At 45.9% G+C, this 20,656-nt stretch overlaps 2 protein-coding genes across 2 annotated transcripts in view; one reads left to right on the top strand and one right to left on the bottom strand.

Moving 5' to 3' along the window:
* Positions 1-20,368, bottom strand: part of LOC113841991 (uncharacterized) — a 41,964-nt gene extending 21,596 nt beyond the window's left edge. Inside the window, exons 1-9 of the mRNA XM_072044503.1 lie at positions 20,338-20,368; positions 17,339-19,068; positions 16,482-16,533; positions 15,488-15,562; positions 4,609-4,723; positions 4,402-4,482; positions 3,560-3,654; positions 622-2,671; positions 15-142 (exon numbers count right to left, since the gene is read on the bottom strand). Of these exons, the coding sequence (XP_071900604.1) occupies positions 17,954-19,068; positions 20,338-20,368 (1,146 nt within the window). The 3' untranslated portion in view covers positions 15-142; positions 622-2,671; positions 3,560-3,654; ... (3 more) ...; positions 16,482-16,533; positions 17,339-17,953. The remainder of the gene's footprint in view (positions 1-14; positions 143-621; positions 2,672-3,559; positions 3,655-4,401; positions 4,483-4,608; positions 4,724-15,487; positions 15,563-16,481; positions 16,534-17,338; positions 19,069-20,337) is intronic.
* On the top strand, positions 8,753-12,732 carry LOC140003632 (tripartite motif-containing protein 54-like). The gene is made up of 4 exons (XM_072044504.1): positions 8,753-9,019; positions 9,496-9,654; positions 10,849-11,010; positions 12,124-12,732. Exons 1-4 carry the CDS (start codon positions 8,846-8,848, stop codon positions 12,730-12,732), a joined length of 1,104 nt encoding a protein of 367 aa, XP_071900605.1. The 5' UTR covers positions 8,753-8,845.
* Positions 20,369-20,656: the final 288 nt, after the last annotated feature.

The following is a 20,656-nucleotide window of genomic DNA, read 5'->3' as shown; positions in this document are numbered from 1 at the left end:
GGATATCATCATACCGAGTTTTTGATGACAGCCTTAGGATTCAGACTGGAATGTCATTTTGGAGATTAACAGTTTATCCAGTTTGATATGTTTTAGTGGTTAAATAAGAATTTGTCCATTTCCAAAATATTTTTATTTTGCCCTGTAAATGAATAATATTTAGAGTTAAAAACAGACCAGTTTTATATATTTAAATTATACCTACTTGATCTGTTAGATGGCGATACACCAAATTCAGAGCCAAATGAGTACTTTGGTAAAATCATCTTGAAGTAAGCACACTTGAAATTAAAATATCACATACGAATCACATACACGAAAGCAGCTTTGTAAAGAGCCTGTGCAACACAGTGTGTAGTTCAGCTTTAGCCAGTGTATCATAGCAGTTAGACTTGGGAAAATTGAGATGCATTTGCAGGTATCATAAATTCCCAAGGAATTATTTCAACTGTAGCAAATCCAGAGTTGAACAGTTCCAAATAGCTCACGTGCTCACAGCATAGAGACCAGCTCAGAATTGTTTAAATGGGGATAATTAAGAAGGACTGTGTATCATTAAAACTAGCTAGAATAATCTTTCTGAAGTTAATGTCAAGTGTTCACATTTGAAAAATTACCTACCGGCTGTCCATGCAGATGGATATTGCAGAACTGGGTGCTTTTTCACTTAGTACGTTTTTTGGTTCACTGACAAACGTGGTTGTAATTACCACCAAACCAACCCCTCCATCTGACTGAAGCCACCATGGGGAAAAATACAAGAACAGCCCATCTAAATGAAATAGCAAACTCACAAATAGCAGCATCCTATTAATTAATTTCTCACCTGGGTGATGTAAATGCTTAAATTGCAAACAGGCTTTTTCCACATCATTTCCTGATGCAGTAAACCTGACTCACAGATTTGTGTGACAGCCTTCCAGCTGTGGGTTTTGTGTGGGCAGATTTCTCTTTGTGCTTGTCACTGCCTGGTCATGCTGACAATCCGTGACCTCATCCCACTGCAGCAAAATGGCCAGGAGCTAGTGCCAGTGTGGGACAGGAGGACCCTGAGTAGCATTTCCAGACTCCTCTGTTCTTTTGTGATCTTTTCACTCCCCTGTCCATCAGTGAACCGGCATGAGGGGACTGCAGCAATAGCAGCTTCCTCTGACCCCAAGCAATGCCAAAGGCCTCCTTCCACAATGTCTGCTTGTGCTCTGCCACCTCACACGGCAGTGCACCAGGCAAAGCGGCAGCCACCTACGTCTGGTGTGTCTTATTTTACTGAAGCTACAAGGGATTCATACAGTGCAGCAGCTGCCCAAGGAGCAAACACACTCTCAGCAGCCGGAGGCAGAAAAGCCTGGGTGGGATTTTGTCCCCACACCAGGCCTAGGTTGGTTCTACGGGGAGTTCCCACGTCATCAAAGGGTGATGAAAATTTTCATTTTGGGGGTGGGGTGGGTGGAAGTGAGGGAGATGCAAGGAGGAGTTTTTTATGTACAAGTCAGCTCTAGTCTACAACTATGAGTCTGTCCCCTCAAGCATCATGTTGCTGTAATTGGTGAAATGCCCCTGAAAGCACACTGCAGAGGAAGATGTAATTGGTCCCAGTGGTTTACAGCAGCCTGGAGTAGAAGTTGCATTAACTTTAGTGCCTGAGAGGGTCTGATCCCTCCACTACCACAAATCCAGTCAAAATGAAGGACTTACCTAGTTCTGCACAACTCATCCTGCTCTGGCAGCGAGCTGGCTGTCAGCACTGCCTTCTCCACTGGCTTTGGGCAAGTCCTGGTCAGGTGAGGTTTTTTTGGCTCTTTTCTCCAGCCATATAAATGGAAAATGGAAATACTCTGAAAAACACCATGCCAGCTGTCAACAAGGGCTGGAGTGTTCCTCTCAAAGCAATTAATCCCTGCAAGCCATCACATAGTCCTCGTTAATATGCTTTAAGTTTTGGTTAGCCCTGCAGTGGTCAGGCAGTGGACTAGATGATCTCTGAAGGTCCCTTGCAGCTGAACTACTCTGCTGGTATTCTTTCAGCTACAGGCTGGTTCTAAGCGTTACATGCTAAGGCAACGTGGAACACAGACACACCCCCACCATTTCTACCTATGAATTTTCCATACAGAGACAGCACTCACTTTGGATGTTAATTTCTATCAATTTTTAATTGTAAATGTTTATTCTGCATCTTGGTGAAAACAACTGAGAGTCTCCTCCTGTGAAAAATACAACGTGACCTTTTGTTCATTTTGACTCCTGGATGAAGACAAGTCTTTAACTACCAGATAAATTCCTCTTGCCACTTCTTTCACTTGGCTCCACGTGTCTCTTGAGAACAGAGTGCTGCTCTGAGGCAAATGCTTGATTTTTTCTCTCTCCACCCACACAGAATAGTGCAGGAACAAAGAGCTGAGATTTTCCTGTGGCTCTTGGATCAAAATCTATTTATTCCAGGCCTGGGTCTGTCAGCGTGTCAACTGTGCATAGCTGACTGCTGACAAAGATTTCTTCTGCATTACCCTGTGTAGTTTCAGGTGTAGATAGTTCACGCATACCTAGCTACTTTATAAAACATTTTGAGAAGGGAAAGGGATCTTAAGTCTCTGATGGCCAGTGACTTCACGATGCAGTATTTGCTTCATTCTTGTGCTTTCAGGTTGCTGGACAATCAGTAAAAGGCCATCTAGAAACAACAAATTGAGATTTATTGCTGTTCCTCCTTTTCCCTCTCCTGCCATACTGCACAGAGCCGAAGAAAAGCAATGGGCACTGACAGCTGCTCCCACACGAGCACAATGTGTGGCACATTCTCGCTAAAATCAGTAGTAGAGGTTAAAATGAATTCCCTTTGTTTCAGTGACATGGCATAAGAGGTTTCAGTGGCACTATCTGGTCTGCTTTGCGCATCTATTTTCTACAGATGACCGTGCAGTCAAATTACTTTTGATTTATGACGTATGATAGGGTAGCAGCTTACTAATAATAATAATTTAAAAAAAAGAAAAGGAAGGACATGCTTTCAACAAAGTAACTTAGCAAGAGATGATTCCCATGTTTGCCAAATTAAAAGTTGCTCTCCAGACAGGAGGCTGGAGATCCGATGGAGATCAGAAGTCCTACAGGACCAATTCTGAGAGGTTTGTTTCCAGCCCGATCAATATTCCCTTTTAAACAATTGCAGAATTTTAGAAAGCAAAGCAAGCTCCCTGCTTCAAGCTTCGTACTCTTTAGAGTGAGTACCTGTAAAGGGCCATTCCTCATTAATGGCATGGAGATGTGTCCGGGAGGTTCAGACCGGGTGTTAGGAAAAGGTTCTTCACTGGTGGCTGGGCACTGGCACGGGCTCCCCAGGCAAGTCATGGCCTCGAGCCTGCCAGAGTTCAAGAAATGCTTGGACAATGCTCTCAGACACGTGGTCTGATTTTGGGGTGGTCCTGTGCGGAACCAGGAGTTGGACTCCATGATTCTTGTGGATATTCTATGATTCTGTCAGCCAACACAAGAGATACTAAAATATGAAAGTATTTTAAAAAAGAACCTGACATTCAGAAGGAGACATGTGAGACACTACCTGGATATTTGAAGCTGAAAACTGAGGTAGAAGTCAAGATCCAAAAGTAGCACACAGGCTGGGAAGGAATTCCATGGAACAGGTTCCTGCTTTACCTGTGAACCAGCAAAACAAAAATCAGGCCGAGTTTTTCTGAGCCTCTACATCTACCAGTGAGGAAATTCACTGTGCCAGCAGTTTTGCATCTAAGAAGGCAGAAGAGAGACGCAATATTGTAGAGGTCTTTATCTGCGCAGCTATGACTTAGAAGCATGAGCAAACGTATCACCACAACCCTTTGTGACAGCTCCGCACTGCCCAACAGAACAGCCTGTGCTGGAAACGCCACACGGACACAGCAGCAAGTGCCTCCTGCTAAAACCCTGCAGCGAACCTGGGACAGTCTGGTGGCAGAGGGGAAAGTGCTAAATGCTGCCAAGTGTCAGTGCTTCATGCTAGCACAACACAACACTGGGGGGCCGCTAGCATCCTGAGCCTGGCTGAGTACAGGGGAGTCTCAGTGCCAAGAGGGGTGCGAGGCCACCCCGCTGTCGCAGGCATTTCGGTTTGTGGAATTTCTGCACTGCTGCCTCGGACAAGTTTTGATTCCCACTTTGTTTCTCCTAGATCTTTATTACAAGATCTCAGCATATCCTCTGAACTGTCACAGCAGAATTAGTGAGAGCTTTAGATTAAACAGTTAATCTTCATGACTGCGGAGAGGTCCTGAGTCAGCTGCTGAATCCTCTGCATCACCTCGCCATGGCCAGCAGCGTCCCTCCTCCAGGGTCAGGGAGCAAAGCCATGCACCTGCACACAAACATTTCATGTGCCCTACCGCCAAGGACAGTAAGGAAACAGACCACTCCTGGGTTTCACTTGTGTCTGGAGGCCTTTGTTCAAAGACGTTCGTCCCTCCACCAGCATTTCCTCACCAGCCTCACCTTTGGTGACAAAAAAAGAAGAAAAATAGGATCTCATAAGGGAGAAACCTGTCCCTATTGCTTCACCTTCTGCTGTCCAAGGTCTCACCTACCACGGTCCTGACAAGGCTTCAATCTCATCATTACCTTCAGTGAAGCTTTTGTTTCAGCTGATAGAGGTGACGCTGTCAGGGCAGCTACAGCCACGGGACAGCAGGCAGCCTGGAGGTGCTCCATCTCCTACAGCACCCGGGCTGGCAACCTGTGAGACAGCAGGAAAAGACCAACCCTCTTCCAGTGGCTCCTGGAGGGGAGTGGATAGGGACCCATGTATTACAAACAGTGAAATAAACAGACTTATTCATGGGACACAATAAAACAACCTATTTTTTCCTCCCCTACTTTAATTAAACTCACAGCTTCTATGCTCCCTCTGCTGGTTATGGACACGTGCCAGCTGCAGTACACTGCTGAATTATAAACCCCAGTTTCCAATACAGCCTAAGGCTTGGGACTAATCTTTAGAACACCTTAGGTTCCTACACCTACTCAGCTATTTTACAGTTATACTTTCAGTAATAAATGTTGAGTCAAATTATCTGTATACAGACACACACAAAAAAGAAAAATCTAACGCCCATACCCATTTTGCAAGGGATCTATTCAGTTCCAGATAGGCTCAAGAAAATGTGTAGATACAGTTCGTTCACCCTTTAAACTGACTCAAAATGGCACCCAGTCTAAAAACAATCAGCAACAAAAAACCCCACACCAAACCAACCAACCAAAAACAAAACAAAACAAAAAAAAAGGCAAGCCCAAATCCCCAAACGAACACACACAAAAAGAGAAAAGAATATGAGCATCATTGACACAATCCCATCCTGTCAATCCTGACTGATCTACCCTAGTGTGCACTAATATGGCCACACTTCTCAGCAAAATTACCACTAGTCCATTTTCCTCCCCTGCTTCAATAACACCAGTACTGGCTTTTAAGAAAACACTGGACCATTTATGAGGAGATCAGAGACCTCACATGTCTCTGCACCCTTGTACTAACCAACTGGTAGAAGCCTTGATGTAAAAAGCCACACCAACCTACTTTGTCTGCCAGCCAGAACTTGGAAAACTCCTTTGAGATACCCTACATACCACAAAGCCAACACACAGAGTACTGCCCTGGGGTCTCAAAGCACCTTTGCTCAACTTGTGCTTGTGTACTGGAAGACACACTGTGATTATACCCACCCCAGTGGTCAGGCAGAGGAGGATACCCACATAGTAGCACAATATGGCTTTTGACAGTGCTGATAACTATTTATTGTGGCATTTATTGCATGCCATAATATTGCACTAGAGATTTAATATTTATTCTAAGAGAATGACACAACTGTACTAATTAGATTTGAATGTAAGGCAAGCTGCCCTTCCGCAGCCAACAGAAACTTCCAAATAGATTTAGGATGCCTCACTGATAATAACTTTATCAGTGGTACAAGTGACCATGGAATTATGGTTGAGTTCTGAGAAAGAGTTACCTGAGCTCAAGAAGATTCTTCTAGCTCTTCAGGTAGATCTATTCTCAATCCTTATATACTTTTAAAGATTAAACGTACACTGAGTTACTCAAAAAAGTAAGTGTTCTGTGTTGCAGGCGAAGTGCATGGTTACGGGAAGGGCTTCTGTGTAGGCCTGCAGGTAAAGGCCTCTTTTTCAAAAGTTACCCCAACCATGGGCAGCATAAGGGATGGGTCTAAATAGCCTGACTCCAAAGTCTCCAAAGGAAAAATCCACTCAGACAGCAAATAATTGGTGTTAAAAATTCCATTGCCAAGAAAGGTTTCACGTCTCAGAAATTAGTAGGTGGTAAGCTATTAAAAATGAGTGGATGTTAAAATACTACTCATCTGTGACAGCCATACCTATGTATTTATGTCTTGAAAGGCACAGTTTCCATTTAAGTACTCCAATGAACATTCTGTCATAGCATGTAATTTTTTTCCCCAAAGTTTTACTTAGTTTGCCAAAAAATTACCTTTTATACATCCATTAAGGAGGATATGACCTCAATAGCTATCTTTTTTAATTACATCTGATTTCCATCCTATTGGACAAGTGAAAAATGACCTGGTTCCATGGAAATGCTAGTCATGTCCAAAACTCAGCTCATATTTGTGATTCCCTCTATGTACCAGAGAAGGAAACATCATCCAGCTCTTTGCCTTGGCACGCTGCCACCAGGTGTGCTTCAGCACCACATTTTGGTCTGGGTTTACACAGTGAAGGACACGACACAAATGCTGTGGCTATCAGGTTAGCTCCATAAACCAGCAGCAGCGTGGGACTGTTACCTGCCCTACCTGATCTATCCAAGCGATCTGACCTCTGTGCTATTGTAAGGGTTAGCCAATGTCAGCCAGGAATTAGTAAGTTGTATCCTGGACTTCCATAAGTGAGTTTCCTTACATTGCAATGAATTGTACCAGTTTCAATGATAGTTCGCATGCAGGCAGTGAATGGCTTCCAAAGACTGAAATGGTAAAGACAATGAATGAAAAAATGCCATCGTTTGAAACAGAAAACTGGCTCTGAGTCAGCTCTAACCCATCAAACACCAAACAGTGAATATATCTCCTTGAATCCTGGTTGCATTGTAGCCCCACTACATGCTAAGAAAAGAGCTCTACTGGCAAAAAAACTTATTCCACACTAATTTAGAGCACAGAAAATTCAAAGAGAATGTCCTACATAATAACATGAAGGAAAAAACCGCTCAGTGTTGGCAGTAACACTGGCTGACTGCAGTAGATGATGCAAAGAACACTGTACTTCCCACACAAGGTTTCCACACGCTCCTATTGATACTTCCCCTCACATGCCTATTTTTACACCTGCACAGCCCCGTCTCCGTTACAGAGCACACCTCCCTAGAGCATCCTCTGCTCGTCTGCACCACGCAATACAGGGACACAAAGATTATGGAAAAGGAGAAGGCCTAGAGATGAGAGCAGCAACAGGCTGCTGTTGGAAAACAGGGATTACAAATTATTTGCAAAATGCACCAGTGACTGGAAAGCTCTGATGAGGTTACAACCAGACGGGACGTTCAAGCAGGCATTTTGTCTTCAATTCCTAGCATGGTGCCTCACCTTTTATTCCCCTTGGTTTCTCTGGGAAAGGTTTGAATGAGAAAGATGGGGGAAAATAACTCTCCTTAACTACTGCACTGAGGTTTTGTGGCTGCAGTCCTATTTTCTATGTAATTCACATGGGTTTGCTACATATAAATGTATGTATGTCACAGACTTCAATGCCAAATCTTCACTCCTGTGTAGGACGACTGTCCAAAGTAAGCAAAGCCAGCTCTGCCCCAGAGTTTCAATCAGGCCCACAGATAACTGTGGGTTGGGCTAGAGATGACAAAAGATCAAACACAATTCCTGTAACAATCAGGTATTAACATCCCAAAGAAGCTATGTCCGATCAGTGTGCGTGCACACAGGCACTCTACCCACCTGTTTATGGTTATACCTCTTCGTTTACCTTGATTTTTTTTAGTCATTAAACTATTAATTCTAATTTCCTAGACACTGTGCAGAATATGACATTACAGTAAATGAGAAATGTCTTATGTGATTTCTACATCCATCTGAAAGCGGTGAGACTAGTGTCTTGATAAATATGCTGCTCCTACTGACGCCTGGGGTTATGCCTGTTGGAGACTTAACACCGGGCACTGAATCCATTAATGAATTTCAGTATCTGCCAGTAAATCCCCAGGAACCAGTTACTGGAATGTTCCTCACCCAGATGCCATGTTAGTTTTCAGTGTCATGCAGGATTCCATTCTCTAAGACACGTTTTAAAGAGGTTAGTGATAAAAAAGAAATGTTGCTAACCAGGTGTAGGCTGACTTTCTGAAGAAGCTTTCAGCACAAGGTAATGAAAATGTGAATTGCAGTGAGTGAACAGAAGACACAATTCTACATGAAAACACACAAGCAATAAAATAATTGACCACCCCAAGGAACTTGTCTTGCACTGAGATTCAAAACTCTTAATCGGAGCAACAGACGCCGGCCTGTTGCAACACCTCTGCGTGTTAAACACCCGAGAGAGTGCTTACATCCAGACCAAGGTGTTCCTACAGGAAGGAGCACATCCTGGTGAAACAGAGTGACTTTGTGCACGGGCTCGGTGAGATCAGAGATGCAGAAGATCCAATTAAACTGTCAGCATGTCAAAGAAGGGAGCTGCTGCTGCCATGGAGATGTTACTACAGAGACTGGGGCTGGTTCTAGAATGCCAGTACCAGGCTGCCAGCAAAGAGGGGCTGCGGCAGCAGCCGGGAAAGGTCCTCCTCATGTGGTGAAACACCATCATGGAAGCCTTAAGAGAGGCGCTCTTGTGCCCCGTGTGTCTGGAGCTGTTCACCCCTCCAGTCCTGGTCCTGTCCTGCACACACAACTTCTGCAAGCAGTGCCTGGAGAAGATCCTAATTCACCAGAACTGCCACCACGTCAATGGCCATTTCCACTGCCCCCTGTGCCGCAAAGTAAGTAGGGGTGAGCTCTGGGGCAGCTGGGACCTCTTGTAGTTAGGAGACTTTTTGTTGTGGTTTGAAGTGGGAGGTACGCCCCAGCTCTTCACCTGAGGGCCACAGTTCTTGCGAGGAATACCGTGCCACACCACAGCGAAAGGAAAGGAGCAGGTCACTCCCCTGTTCCTTAACAGTGTGGCACCCGTGTCACTGGTCCCTTCCATAGCATCAACTATACTCAGAGGCAAAGTGTGGGCAGGTGATACTTGGGAGCCTCAAAGTTAAAATATACGTGTTTGAATGAAACGGGCACGTAGGTACTTCTGTACTAGTTCACTATGGTCCAAAACCACGTGTACAGAACGTAATAAACATTACAGAATGTAATAAATAAATAGATATGATGCGTCTTTCTATGTTATACCAAATCATCAAAGCAACAAGCCATTCCCATGTCCCTCAATCTATTTTACAATTTTTCTCATCTGAAGGTAATTTATCTGAGAGGCAGAGGAATCGTCGGCCTGCTAAGAAATAGCCTAGTTGAAAGTATCCTGGAGAAATTTAAAGATGAACTTGAAAAAAACTGTGTGCAGGAGAAAAAACAGTTGTCCCAAATGTGTGAAGAACATGGGGAAAATGTGAACTTGGTATGATTTTTTCTCTACTCTTTTTACTTTCAGAAATTTGCACGCTTTCCATTCTGGATGTATCAAGTACATGCTAAATAAAAAATATATATGTACTGGAAGTTTTAGTGGACAACCAATACATAATGAAGGCCTTAAACATACCAAAGTCCTTACAATACCAAAATATATAATATTAATCTATCTCAATTTATTCCAATATAGAAAAATCAGTGAATACCAACTATTGTTAAGATTTCCTTACCCAGAATAATTTTACCCACCCCACTAATTGTAAGCTTTCTGCAGCCACTCACAAGCAGCTTCGTAAACTCCAAAAGAGCTGTAAACTTTCTTGAAAATCAAGCTCAGCCTTCTAGACTGAGTAACTGCAGAACTGAATCTATTCCTATTGAGGATGACCGAGTGGTGTGTCATCTTTGCCTTTTCTAAGCAACATGCCAAAATGATTCAAAAGGGCCAGAATTCCCTTCCATAATTCATACCCAATACTCTATTTCCCCGTTATCTACTAATGAAGTTAGCTGCAGAAGCCAAAGTTGCATGGCTAGAGGTTAGCACAGGCGCAGTCCCACTGAAATCAAACCTCCAGGAGGTTTTTTGACTATTGAGGCCAAGCTCTCATTCCTCAAGTCAAATAGTTCGGCCACTCTACTGCCACTGCAGCACTGTCACTCAAGCCTTTCGTTCACATACCACAAATAATGTAAAGTATGCCTGCCTCTTGCTTGCTCTTCATTCTTACATTGCCATGCCAGTATCCCCTGCTGCTCCACCAGTGAAGCCATTGCTCACTGCTTTTCACACAGGTCTCTGCCTTTATCATGCAAGATAATGCACAAAAAGCACTTCCTGAACTAACCCATGGTTTTCTTTTCCCTATAAAACACGTCTTGTGTGTGCTAGTAGCAAAATTCATGACACAGCGGAAGGCAATACATTTTTTTTTGGACAGCAAGCAAGTGGCATGTAGTTTGGCAAAACGTGTATCATCTGTGCTGTCCTGCAAATATCAGTGGAACAAACGCAGCGTAGCAGCAGTCTTTGTTTGCAAGACAAACACTGCAGCACCACCAGCAATACTCGGTTCTGGCAGTTCTAACAGCAGCTAATAGCAGGCGAACCACCAAGCTACTTGACTCGTATTGCTTTTCTATAGCTACTAACTCTCCTCGTGTATTTTTTTCCTCTCAGATGTGTCTGACTGATGATGAACCAATATGTGCCATCTGTAAACTCTTTGGAAAACACAAAGACCACAACGTTGCTAAAGTATCAGAAGCTTACCAGGGAAGAAAAAAAGAATTTATACAAAAATTACACTTAGTTCACAAGAAATCTGAAGATGCCAGGAAGGTACAAGTGACATTAGCCATGACACTAGCAAAATCACACGCTCCCTGGGTAGATTAGAGCCACGTTTGTGGATTTTAGAATGGAATTGAATAGTTCAGTTGGAAGGGACCTACAAAGGTCATCGAGTCTCCTACCTGAGCACTTGGTTGAGAAGAGAGAACATATTTTAATCTAATGATAGATTTTGGCCCTGGCCAGACAATGCCTCTTGGGCTCACCTTCACCTAGCTGTAATGTGAGATACGATTACCAAAGCTATTCCCACGTCTTCAGAATTTGGTTGGCTTCATTACATGGATGGAGAAACATGGATGTTTTACTAGGATGTATTTACTAGTGTACTAGGATGTATTACTGAATGTGGGGTTGCAAATTTAAATTGCTGTTCTCTGCAAGGGACGTGCAGTACGTGCCATGTACCATCCCAAACACCTGCATTTAAGTAACACCTGTATGGAGCTCAGGTATTCCTCTGGGATGCCTTGCCTCTGATGTCCTTCCTGGGGAAGTAGGCTCACAAGGAGGCACATCAGAGCTGGGCTGGCGGAAAAACCTGCCACTTCGTTACCATTTGAACTTTATCCAAAGGTATCTTGAGTTTTAATAGTGCCTAAGCCTCAAACCAAGTAGCTTATTCGAGTGATAAATACAGAATCACCCCCAAGTTGGAAGCAACCCACAAGGATCATTGGATCCAACTCCTGGCTCTGCACAGGACCACCAAAAATCAGACCCTGTGTCTGAGAGCGCTGTGCAAATGCTTCTTGAACTCTGGCAGGCTCAGGGCTGTGACCACTGCCCTGGGGAGCCTGTGCCAGTGCCTGACCACCTCTGGGTGAAGAACCTTTTCCTAACACCCAGCCTGACCCTCCCCTGTCGCAGCTCCATGCTGTTGCCATGGATCCTAACGTTTCAAAAGGCATTTACAATTATTTATATTTTCATTTGGCTTTGAGCACTAATGGGTGCCGTAATTGTTAAGCTTTTAGAGCACAGAACCCACAAGGGGTATTGTATTTTGAAAGTTAATAATGCACTTGACTATTCTAAACTTGACTGCTCAGAGACATGACTATGATGCAACAGAACTTTTCATCAATTTATTTCACTCAGGAAAGTGAACAGCTGATTAGTGAATTAACAGCTGATGCTACTGACACCAAGGTAATGATTGACACGGTTGGAACTGGTTTGCTGAAGGGCATATTGTACAGGATGGCTGAGCTGCACTCCAAGTTACACAAAGACTATTCTACGAAACTGGAGACACTGCAAGTAATCTCAAAAGAAGCTGAAGCTCCTGGAGAGCTTTATCATCAAATGGAAGCCCTCCTGGAACAGCATGTAAATTCTGTACAATTTCTGCAGGAGGACAAAAAGCTCAAGGAAAGAATTGAGAAAATGCTAGAAGGAAAAGCTTCATATCAGGATCCACCAACATACAAAATTTCAGTGAAGCAGTATTTTGAAGAGCTCATCAAAGGAATTAACATCAAGGATTACCTCTCCAGTGCATGCCAGGAGACGTTAAGAAGTACCACTGACATAGCTGAGACATGCAGATCAGAATACCCTGCCTTTGTTTTTTCAGGTCAGAGTCCTGATCAATCCTTCTGCAAACAACTACTGCAACTATTTGAGAAGTCAAATGAGATCAACCAAGATAATTTTGAAAACGCAGCTCCATCCACACTGCAGCACTGCAGCGAACACCAGCACTGAAAAGTTAGCTTTTACAGATTTGCTGAAAGGATGAATTAAAACACTATCTCCTAACATTTAGCTTTCATTTTCCACTCATATGTGCTGCCTATGTATTCCACCAAACAACTGAAAATCACCTTGAAATGTGAACAGAATGAGAGGTATCTAATGTCAGTCTGTGCTCTGCTGCATTCTTTCTTGTTCCACCACTAATCAGAAACTGGTTGGAAGGTGGCAGTAAAAGAGTAGCCTAAGACAGTAACACAGGCTGCCTAAGAACGTGGATTTAGAGCTGGCAGACGGGAGACCGTGCCCAACACGTCCTGTGAATCAAGCCTCCTTCTTGTGACTCTGACAGCTGCAAATGTTTCGAGTTTATTAAAAATGTAATTCATATCCCAAGCCCTAAATTTGAGCTTCAAACCACAAACAAACACAGTTAATTCCTTATAAACCAACCTACTAAGGTAAGCTGTAACTTCCATACGGGAATTCCAAAGTAATTTACAGTTATTTACTTCTATAAGGCAATTACAAAGGAATTTGAAGTTGTTTTAAAATGATAAACGCTAGGCTACTACACTTCATGTATTTGATTATCTTCATGATCATTTTTTTCCAGTGATGAAGCAAAGAAGAATTAACGATAGCTTCATTTAAATTCACTTCTTAAACTGCAGGTATGGGGCCTATCTACCCCTTTTTTTTCCTTAAATCACTTCTCTACATTCCTTTGCTAATTTATACAAAAGCATTTCTGCTTCTCAGGGTAATTTCTGCTCCAATTTCTACACAGTTTAACTTTGGAAAAATGAAAAGTTATCAGATTGATTTTCCCTTGACTCTTCTGGTAGTATCAGAACTACTTTTTGGAAATCTAACAAACACAGGTGTAGTGGATTTACGTGGCAAGGTTTTGGTAGCAGGGGGCCATAGGGGTGGTTTCTGTGAGAAAGATGTAGAAGCTGCCCCATGTTTGGGAAGGGCCTCATTGTTTTCCAGAGCTGAGCCAATAAGCGATGTTGTTTTGCGCCTCTGTGAGAGCATATTTAAGACAGGGAAAAAAAACACTGTGCCACACAGCAGCTGGGAGAGTCAAGGGAGTGAGGAACAGCACCAAGGTCAGTGTAGAAGGAGGGGGAGAGGTGCTCCAGGCACTGGAGCAGAAGTCCCCCTGCAGCCTGTGGTGAGGACCACGGTGGAGCAGGGTTCCACGCTGCAGCCCGTGGAGGAGACCACGGTGGAGCAGGTGGCCCTGCACCGACGGAGGCTGCCGCCTGTGGAAGACCCCTGCTGGAGCAGATTCCGGGCCAGACCTGTAGCCTGTGGAGAGGAGCCCACGCAGGAGCAGGTGACCTGGCAGGAGCTGCTGCCCATGGGGGAGCCAGGTTGGAGCAGTTTGCTCCTGAGGGATGGACCCCGTGGTACGGACCCATATCTGGAGCAGTTCTGGAAGAGCTGCTGCCTGTGGGAAGCCCACGCCGGATCAGTTCATCAAGGACTGTATCCCGTGGGTCCCGTGCTGTCCCACAGCACAGGGGACAAGAGTGACCAAGAAGGAGCGGCAGAGAAGAAGTGCTGTAGACTGACCATAACCCCCATTCCCCCGTTCCCCTGCGCTGCTCGGGAGGAGGAAGTGGAAGAGGGTGGATGGGGGAAAAAGGTGCTTTTGGTTTCTTTCCTTGGCAGCTTCTAGATCTTTCTCACAGAAACCACCCCTATGGCCCCCTGCTACCAAAACCTTGCTACGTAAACCCACTACAACAGGACATGTCAAATGCTATTTCTACTGTCAGAAAAGAAATCCACAGGGCTCTGGAGATCATTATGCTGTACACCTGGACGATTTCCTTCTAAAATGTCCTTTCAAATCAGGCCTGGGGCTGGTACTGATCGCAGCCCTGACCCTGAGGGCTCACAGATCAGCCCTGCGTGCCCACACCCAGTACCAAACCTCCTTGTGTACGCACAGATGTTGCTAGTGAGGGTGAATGATGAGACTGAGTCGAACTGCGAGAAAAGCTTCAGTTGTTCCTTGTACATATCTAATGTAATAGATAATGTCAATGTGATAATGGAAATAGATAATGTAAATGTGATAATGGAAAATCCAGAAACAAACCGAAAACAGGTTTCACTAGATCCAGTGCTGTGTGACCATTCACTTCTACATTAGGCCCGGATGCTTCCCCAGCCTCAACATCGCCAGGTCTTCTGATGCCTTTTTCACTTCTGCTACTCTGACTGTCTTCGCATTTCATGTAATTTGCACAGGCATGTGAACCAGCATTTTTTCTTACATGGCACAGAATGAATAGAACTGGGACCAACCACAAATTTTATCAAGCTTTCATCTCTTGCTTCTCACTTAGACCCTGACAAGGTGCTTCCCCAAGGTGCTCCTCAGGTGCTGCTTAACTGTAATGTATACTGTGTTTAAAAGGTAAACTGAGCTTCACAAGACTAAGGTTACAGTTCGTAATCACTTGCTGCTGCCATCAAGCAGTGCTTTACAAGTCAAACGATCAGAATAATGTCACCGTCATTCCTGATCTTTTACATGTAGCTTAACAAAAGCTCACTTACCATATGAGGAAATCCTCAGCAGCCAGTGGCATGGCACCAGCTGCCTACTGCCTCTACCAGCCAGGACCACCACTTAGGCTTTCTACATCATCTCTTTTCCAAAGAACTTTATTTAACAAATTTGTCATAACAAGTGGTTTATACACCTGAATTCCTTTGTACTCATACCAACTGTGTTTGTCCATACCGTTTGCTGTCAGTATTTTGTACGCTGTGGTCCACTTTTGGCTGGGGAAAAGACTTCAAACTCTCCAATTACTATCTGTGGTAAAGAAACAGAGAGTAAGGTGAGCAGACCTTTTTGGCACTACTTTGCAAAATCAAAAATTCTTCCTAGAATATTACACTGCAGGACACATAGTTTCAATGTCCCTTAATCAACTTCAAAATAACTACCACAATTGAAAGTCACCCCCTAGTCCAAAGCTATGTGCATTCCAGTAAAACAGATAGACTGGCATTTCTTGTTAACATACAAGACATCAGTTTCTCAAAAAGTGATAAAATGATTCACTTTCTGAAGAAAAAATGCCCCTTCAACAACTGTCTGGTGTTTGATTGGATACGCTGCGGAATTGTTCTTGTTTCAAAGCCAAAAACAATGTCACTTCCCAATTATGGGTATAACGAACAACGGCCACCCATGAATCAGCTTGCATCTGGCAAAGCGGCAGGCCTGAAAGAACACCATCAGGCAGTAAGTATTTCCTGCTCTGAAAATAAATGTGTCATCTATAGAATGTTTCATTTTTGAAAAATGCTTCTGTATCCCTTCTTGTTTATCTAACAGCTGGAATCGACTTCCTTATTGTAGCACTTTGCTCTGCCAGCAAATCCTGTTCTGTCCAGCAATCCTCACTACAGACAGGATAATCTGTAAATTACTAGAAGTGTGTATTTGAGTTTACATAACGCCTCTTAGAACCTTTCTGAACATAACTCCTGAAAAATAAAACTTCATAATGACTACTTCTTGTAATTTTTTTGTCTCTGCAAGAACAAGAATTATTACAGTGCCTGGTTATAATACAATGGTAAAATAGCATTTCACTGTGGAATGTTTTAATCGGACACTCATCTTTTCTGGGTGTTCATACCCCATCTTGTGACCTAGCGTGGAAGTGCAGGAGCTACAAAAAAGACCCTCGTGCCCGGTTAGAGACCCGATAGAAGGTTCTCACCTTAACAGGGGCTGCAGCTTCTGTATTCATCAGAAAATGAGTCAAATTTCTCCTAAAAGTAAAAATGAAAAAGTAATTTAGCATCTGGCAGAATTTATGTGTCAAAGTTTTACCCGAACAAGGATGAAAGCTGCATTTGGGTTTGCCTTTAATCTGTTGAGGCATCGGTACTTTGTGTTTTCCAGACACAAAACAGCGGCATGATCCAGAAAGCTATGAGGTCAGACCGTTTCATCTCTTTGTTGCTCTGATCACTGAAAACAAGGCCCCATCCTCCCTTCTCATATTTGTGAAGTAAGATGGGACAGCACACTCATGAGACTTTACCATATGAATTCTAAACTTTTACGGAATTGTCAAGCACTCACAAAAGCTTCATTATTTACAGAATTTCTCAGAAAAGTGTATTTACAAAGGCTGAAAAGACTTCTCTGTGCGCATCCACACTTTAATGTATCTCTGTTTTACTGATCTTGTCAGAACTGAGACACAGAAGATATCTGTGTTTAAAGGCTGTTTTTAAGCACATTTTCCTCCTTGAACTTTTACTAGTCCAGAAAACTGGCACTGAGGTTGAAGGACCACCTCTCCTCCTCTGAAAGACAACTACATGCCCTACAGGCCCTGCATACCCCCACAACATTAAGAAACTCATCAGGAATATACCTCAAAAAGATACTTTGATTAATTGACAACACACTGACATAACACTTCCACGTCAGATTGCTTCCTCACGGTAAAACCAAAAAACAGAGGAGTAGAAAGAAAAACACGGGAACTTTGAAATAGTGCTGAAAGCAAGCTAGAGGTTTATCTTCTCCAACTGCAGAGACAAGTAACGTGAAAACAGGAATCACCTACGAGGGTGGCAGGTGCAAAAGACCTGTCTCACCCCCTTCTCAGCAAGGAGCAGCACAAACTCCTTCCGTGGGGAGCTCTGCGTGGCGGCAGGGCAGGCCGAAGGGGCAGGAGGGTGAGGCAGCGTGACTAACTGCACCGAGCCTGCCTGGGTGTGTCCTGGGCACGGGGCGTCATTTATCAGGGAATGTTATCAGCACACCAAGTAAAACATCCGTTCTGATGCTTGTTCAACACAGAGAGGCTATAAAAATGTGATGAAAACAAAGCCCGTCAGGGCCGTGAGGGCGAGAGGCTGCTGCTGAGCTCCGGGGGCTGCCGGCAGCGCCTCAGGCACCGCCGCCTCCCCCTGCACGCGCCAAGATGGCGGCGGCGAGGCCGGGGGGGAGCGCTCAGCCTGAGGGCAGCGCCCGGCTCACCGGGACAGCCTGAGGGCAGCGCGGCGCGGCCGGGCGCGGGGAGGTGAAGGGAAGGGAAGGGGGTGGCGCGGCCCGGCCGGGCGTTACCAGGGCCCAGCGGCACCGCCCGGCCCCTCCCCGGGCCGCAGGGCCCCGAGGCCCAGCCCCGCGCCGCGCCGCCGGGGGGCGCCATCTTAGGGCTGCCCCCGACCCCCTTCAAATAAATGGCGGAGGGAGGCGGGGCCTCTGCGTCCCGCCGCCCAATGGCAGGCCGGCCCTCGGGGCGGGGGCGGTGCCTCGCGGCTCGCCGCCCAATGAGCGCGCGGGGAGGCGGGTGATGGACGCGTCGGCCGGCGGCGCCCGGGGGCGGGGCTCGCGGCCCGGCAGCCAATGGTGGGGGCGGAGCGGGGCGCGTCGCGCCTTCCCGTGGTGCCCCGCGGCGAGCGGCGGCAGGAGCGGCCGCGACTCCATCCGGGTCCCGGCGCGGCTCCGGGTCACCCCGCCGCAGGTACCGGGCGGCGCCGCGGGGCCCGCATCGCGCCGCGGGGCCGGGCGGGAGGGGCTGGGCAGCGGGGGGAGCCGGGCCCGGGCCCTGTTGGGCGCTGCGGGCGGCGGAGGGCCCGGCCCAGCCGCGCGGGCCGGTGAGGGGCGGGGCGCGGCGCCTCCCGGGGCCTCCCCGCGGGGGGGGGGGCGACTGGGGGCCCGCCCGTCCCCGCCGGCGCTCCCCGCGCCCGGGCCGCCCCCGCCCCGCGCCCCCCGTCCGCAGGCCCCGGTGGCAGGCCCGGAAGTGCCGCCCCCCGCCGCTGCTGAGTGGCCGCCCGGGCTGGGCGCCCGCCGCCCATAGGCCGCGGATGCCGTCAGCGCGCGGTACGTCACTTCCGCTCGCAAGGGCGGGCGGGCGGGCGGGGGCAGGCCCGGGGGGGGCAGGGCCCGGACGGGGCCGCGGCGCCGAGCGGGGGCTGCGGGGGGGGCTCCGGGCACCTCCCGGCACCTCCCGGCTCCGGGCCCGCCCCGGGGCCGCTGCCCGCTGGGAGCCGCGGCTCGGGGTGAGGCGGGGCCGAGCACGGGGCGCGGAGCGGCCCCCGGGGATCGGCGCGGGCAGCGCCCGGCAGCGGGGTCCCTGCGGTGAGCTGGGGTCAGAGGGAACGGCGCGGCGCAGTGCCGGGAGGTGAAGCTGGCCTCGTGTAAGCAGTGACGGGGCCCCGAGGGGTGTGTAATGCAGAGAGTATCGCCTTCCTGCTTCCCCTTCGTTCTCAGCCCCGGCTGCCAGGGGGACGTCGCTGGAGCAGTTGTGTAGCTGCGAGTGTCCCCATGCACAGAGCCGGCCCGTGCTGCTCGAGTGTTGAATAGACCGAACTTAGCCCGGGGCTTACCTACGGGGCCTCCTCAAACTTCCTAGCCCAGGCAGCTTTATGAAATAATTCAGTAATTCTCTTTTTTTGCCCCACAATAACCATCTTCATTAAGATGGACTTATTAAACAGCTGTGTGGCAGTTTTATATTTTTCTAAATTGTTGGTTGCAACTTCTCTGCTGCACTTCTTACCAAGTACCTTGCAATGCAACATCAATTTCTGTGGGTCATGCTAAGAAGTTATTTTGTGTAATAAGATTAGAGACTTGGCAAAAGGAAACAGAGACAAATCAAATTACTTGCTTCGTTTCCCTACTACTGCTAGTAACACCACCAGGGAGAATCCTTGTTTTTACCTTCCTTTTGATAAACGAGTTCTGCGTCTTCCTCTGTTGCTTAGTAGTGGAAACGTTTCATTCCTAAATAAAAGGCTCCCATGACTTATAATAGGTAATAGCTACTTATATTAGCAATTAATATAACACAGCATTCTTGAAAACATTACGTGTATTATTAGCATCGTTATTTGCTGAATTCGTGTATTTATATTAACATGCAAACTGTAAGCCAAACAAGTTGTCTGTAACATGCTCTCTTAATAGGTAAAAGGGAGTTTTTCCTTAATTGCTCTTCTTTGGGAGAAAACTGATATTAACTGTTTGGGTAAATTGAAGCAGTATCAGTTAGGTCTATTTCTTCCAGTTTTCTCCCCTCAGTTGCCTACATTCTGATAAGTTAACCTGCCTTGCAGGAACAAAAGCAGAGCTCACTTACCATTAGTAAATGGTAAGAGACAAATACAGTGAATAAATGCACGTCTGTGTACTGATGAACGTACACTCGTGTTTGAAGCAGGAAGAGCTAAGTGATGGCTTCCATTGAGAAATGCCTTGAGACCTACATGGTGTTAGCAGCTGTGGCTAAACCGAGGCATGCTCACTTACGTATTTGTATTGCCAAAGCACTGGCTGACAAACATACATTCAAAAGGATTTGTGAAAAATAAGACGTATTAGGGTAGTTGTTTTCTTACTGTGAAGTGTTACCTAATGTTACTGAGGCTTTAGCCAACGTTCCCACTGTTGTGCAGGGAGTACTGTACGCTGAATGTGAAACATGAAAATGATTCTTCTGTCATGTAACATACTCTCAGTCAACAGGATCCAGAATTAACGTGTCTGCAAAAGGTGAGGTCAGTTTGCATACTGTAAAGAAATTCACTGGCTTATTTTTCAATAATCTCTACTTCCAGCATCTTTATGTAGATAAATGTGCATGTATACATACTTACAAAGTATTTATAAAAGCTTAAAAGCCTCCAGAGGCTTTTCTTTAGTCTGGTTTGTCAAGTGAAATAGTCTCTGCCGTGGTGGTGCCATAGTAAGTAGTAAACCTTTTTTATGCGCTGGAGCACTAATTATGCACCGATTTGGACAGATTACATCTGCTTTTTTACTTGTCTTTATTAAACAGTAAGCTACTTCTCCAATGTGATTACTAATAGTATTTTTTGAAGTGTTCCTGTATATGGATACAGCAAGAGGCAATTGGTGTAAGTCACTGAA

The sequence above is a fragment of the Anas platyrhynchos genome, chromosome 13, assembly GCF_047663525.1.
Source record: "Anas platyrhynchos isolate ZD024472 breed Pekin duck chromosome 13, IASCAAS_PekinDuck_T2T, whole genome shotgun sequence".
Classification (NCBI taxonomy): Eukaryota; Metazoa; Chordata; class Aves; order Anseriformes; family Anatidae; genus Anas; species Anas platyrhynchos.
This window is presented reverse-complemented; position numbering and strand designations above follow the sequence as displayed.

Excerpts from the sequence above, each read along its gene's own strand:
- LOC140003632 (XM_072044504.1), top strand. The coding sequence starts at position 8,846 with ATGGAAGCCTTAAGAGAGGCGCTCTTGTGCCCCGTGTGTCTGGAGCTG. Across the intron at positions 9,020-9,495 it reads ACTGCCCCCTGTGCCGCAAA|GTAATTTATCTGAGAGGCAG; the intron begins GTAAGTAGGGGT and ends TCTCATCTGAAG. Across the intron at positions 11,011-12,123 it reads AATCTGAAGATGCCAGGAAG|GAAAGTGAACAGCTGATTAG; the intron begins GTACAAGTGACA and ends TATTTCACTCAG.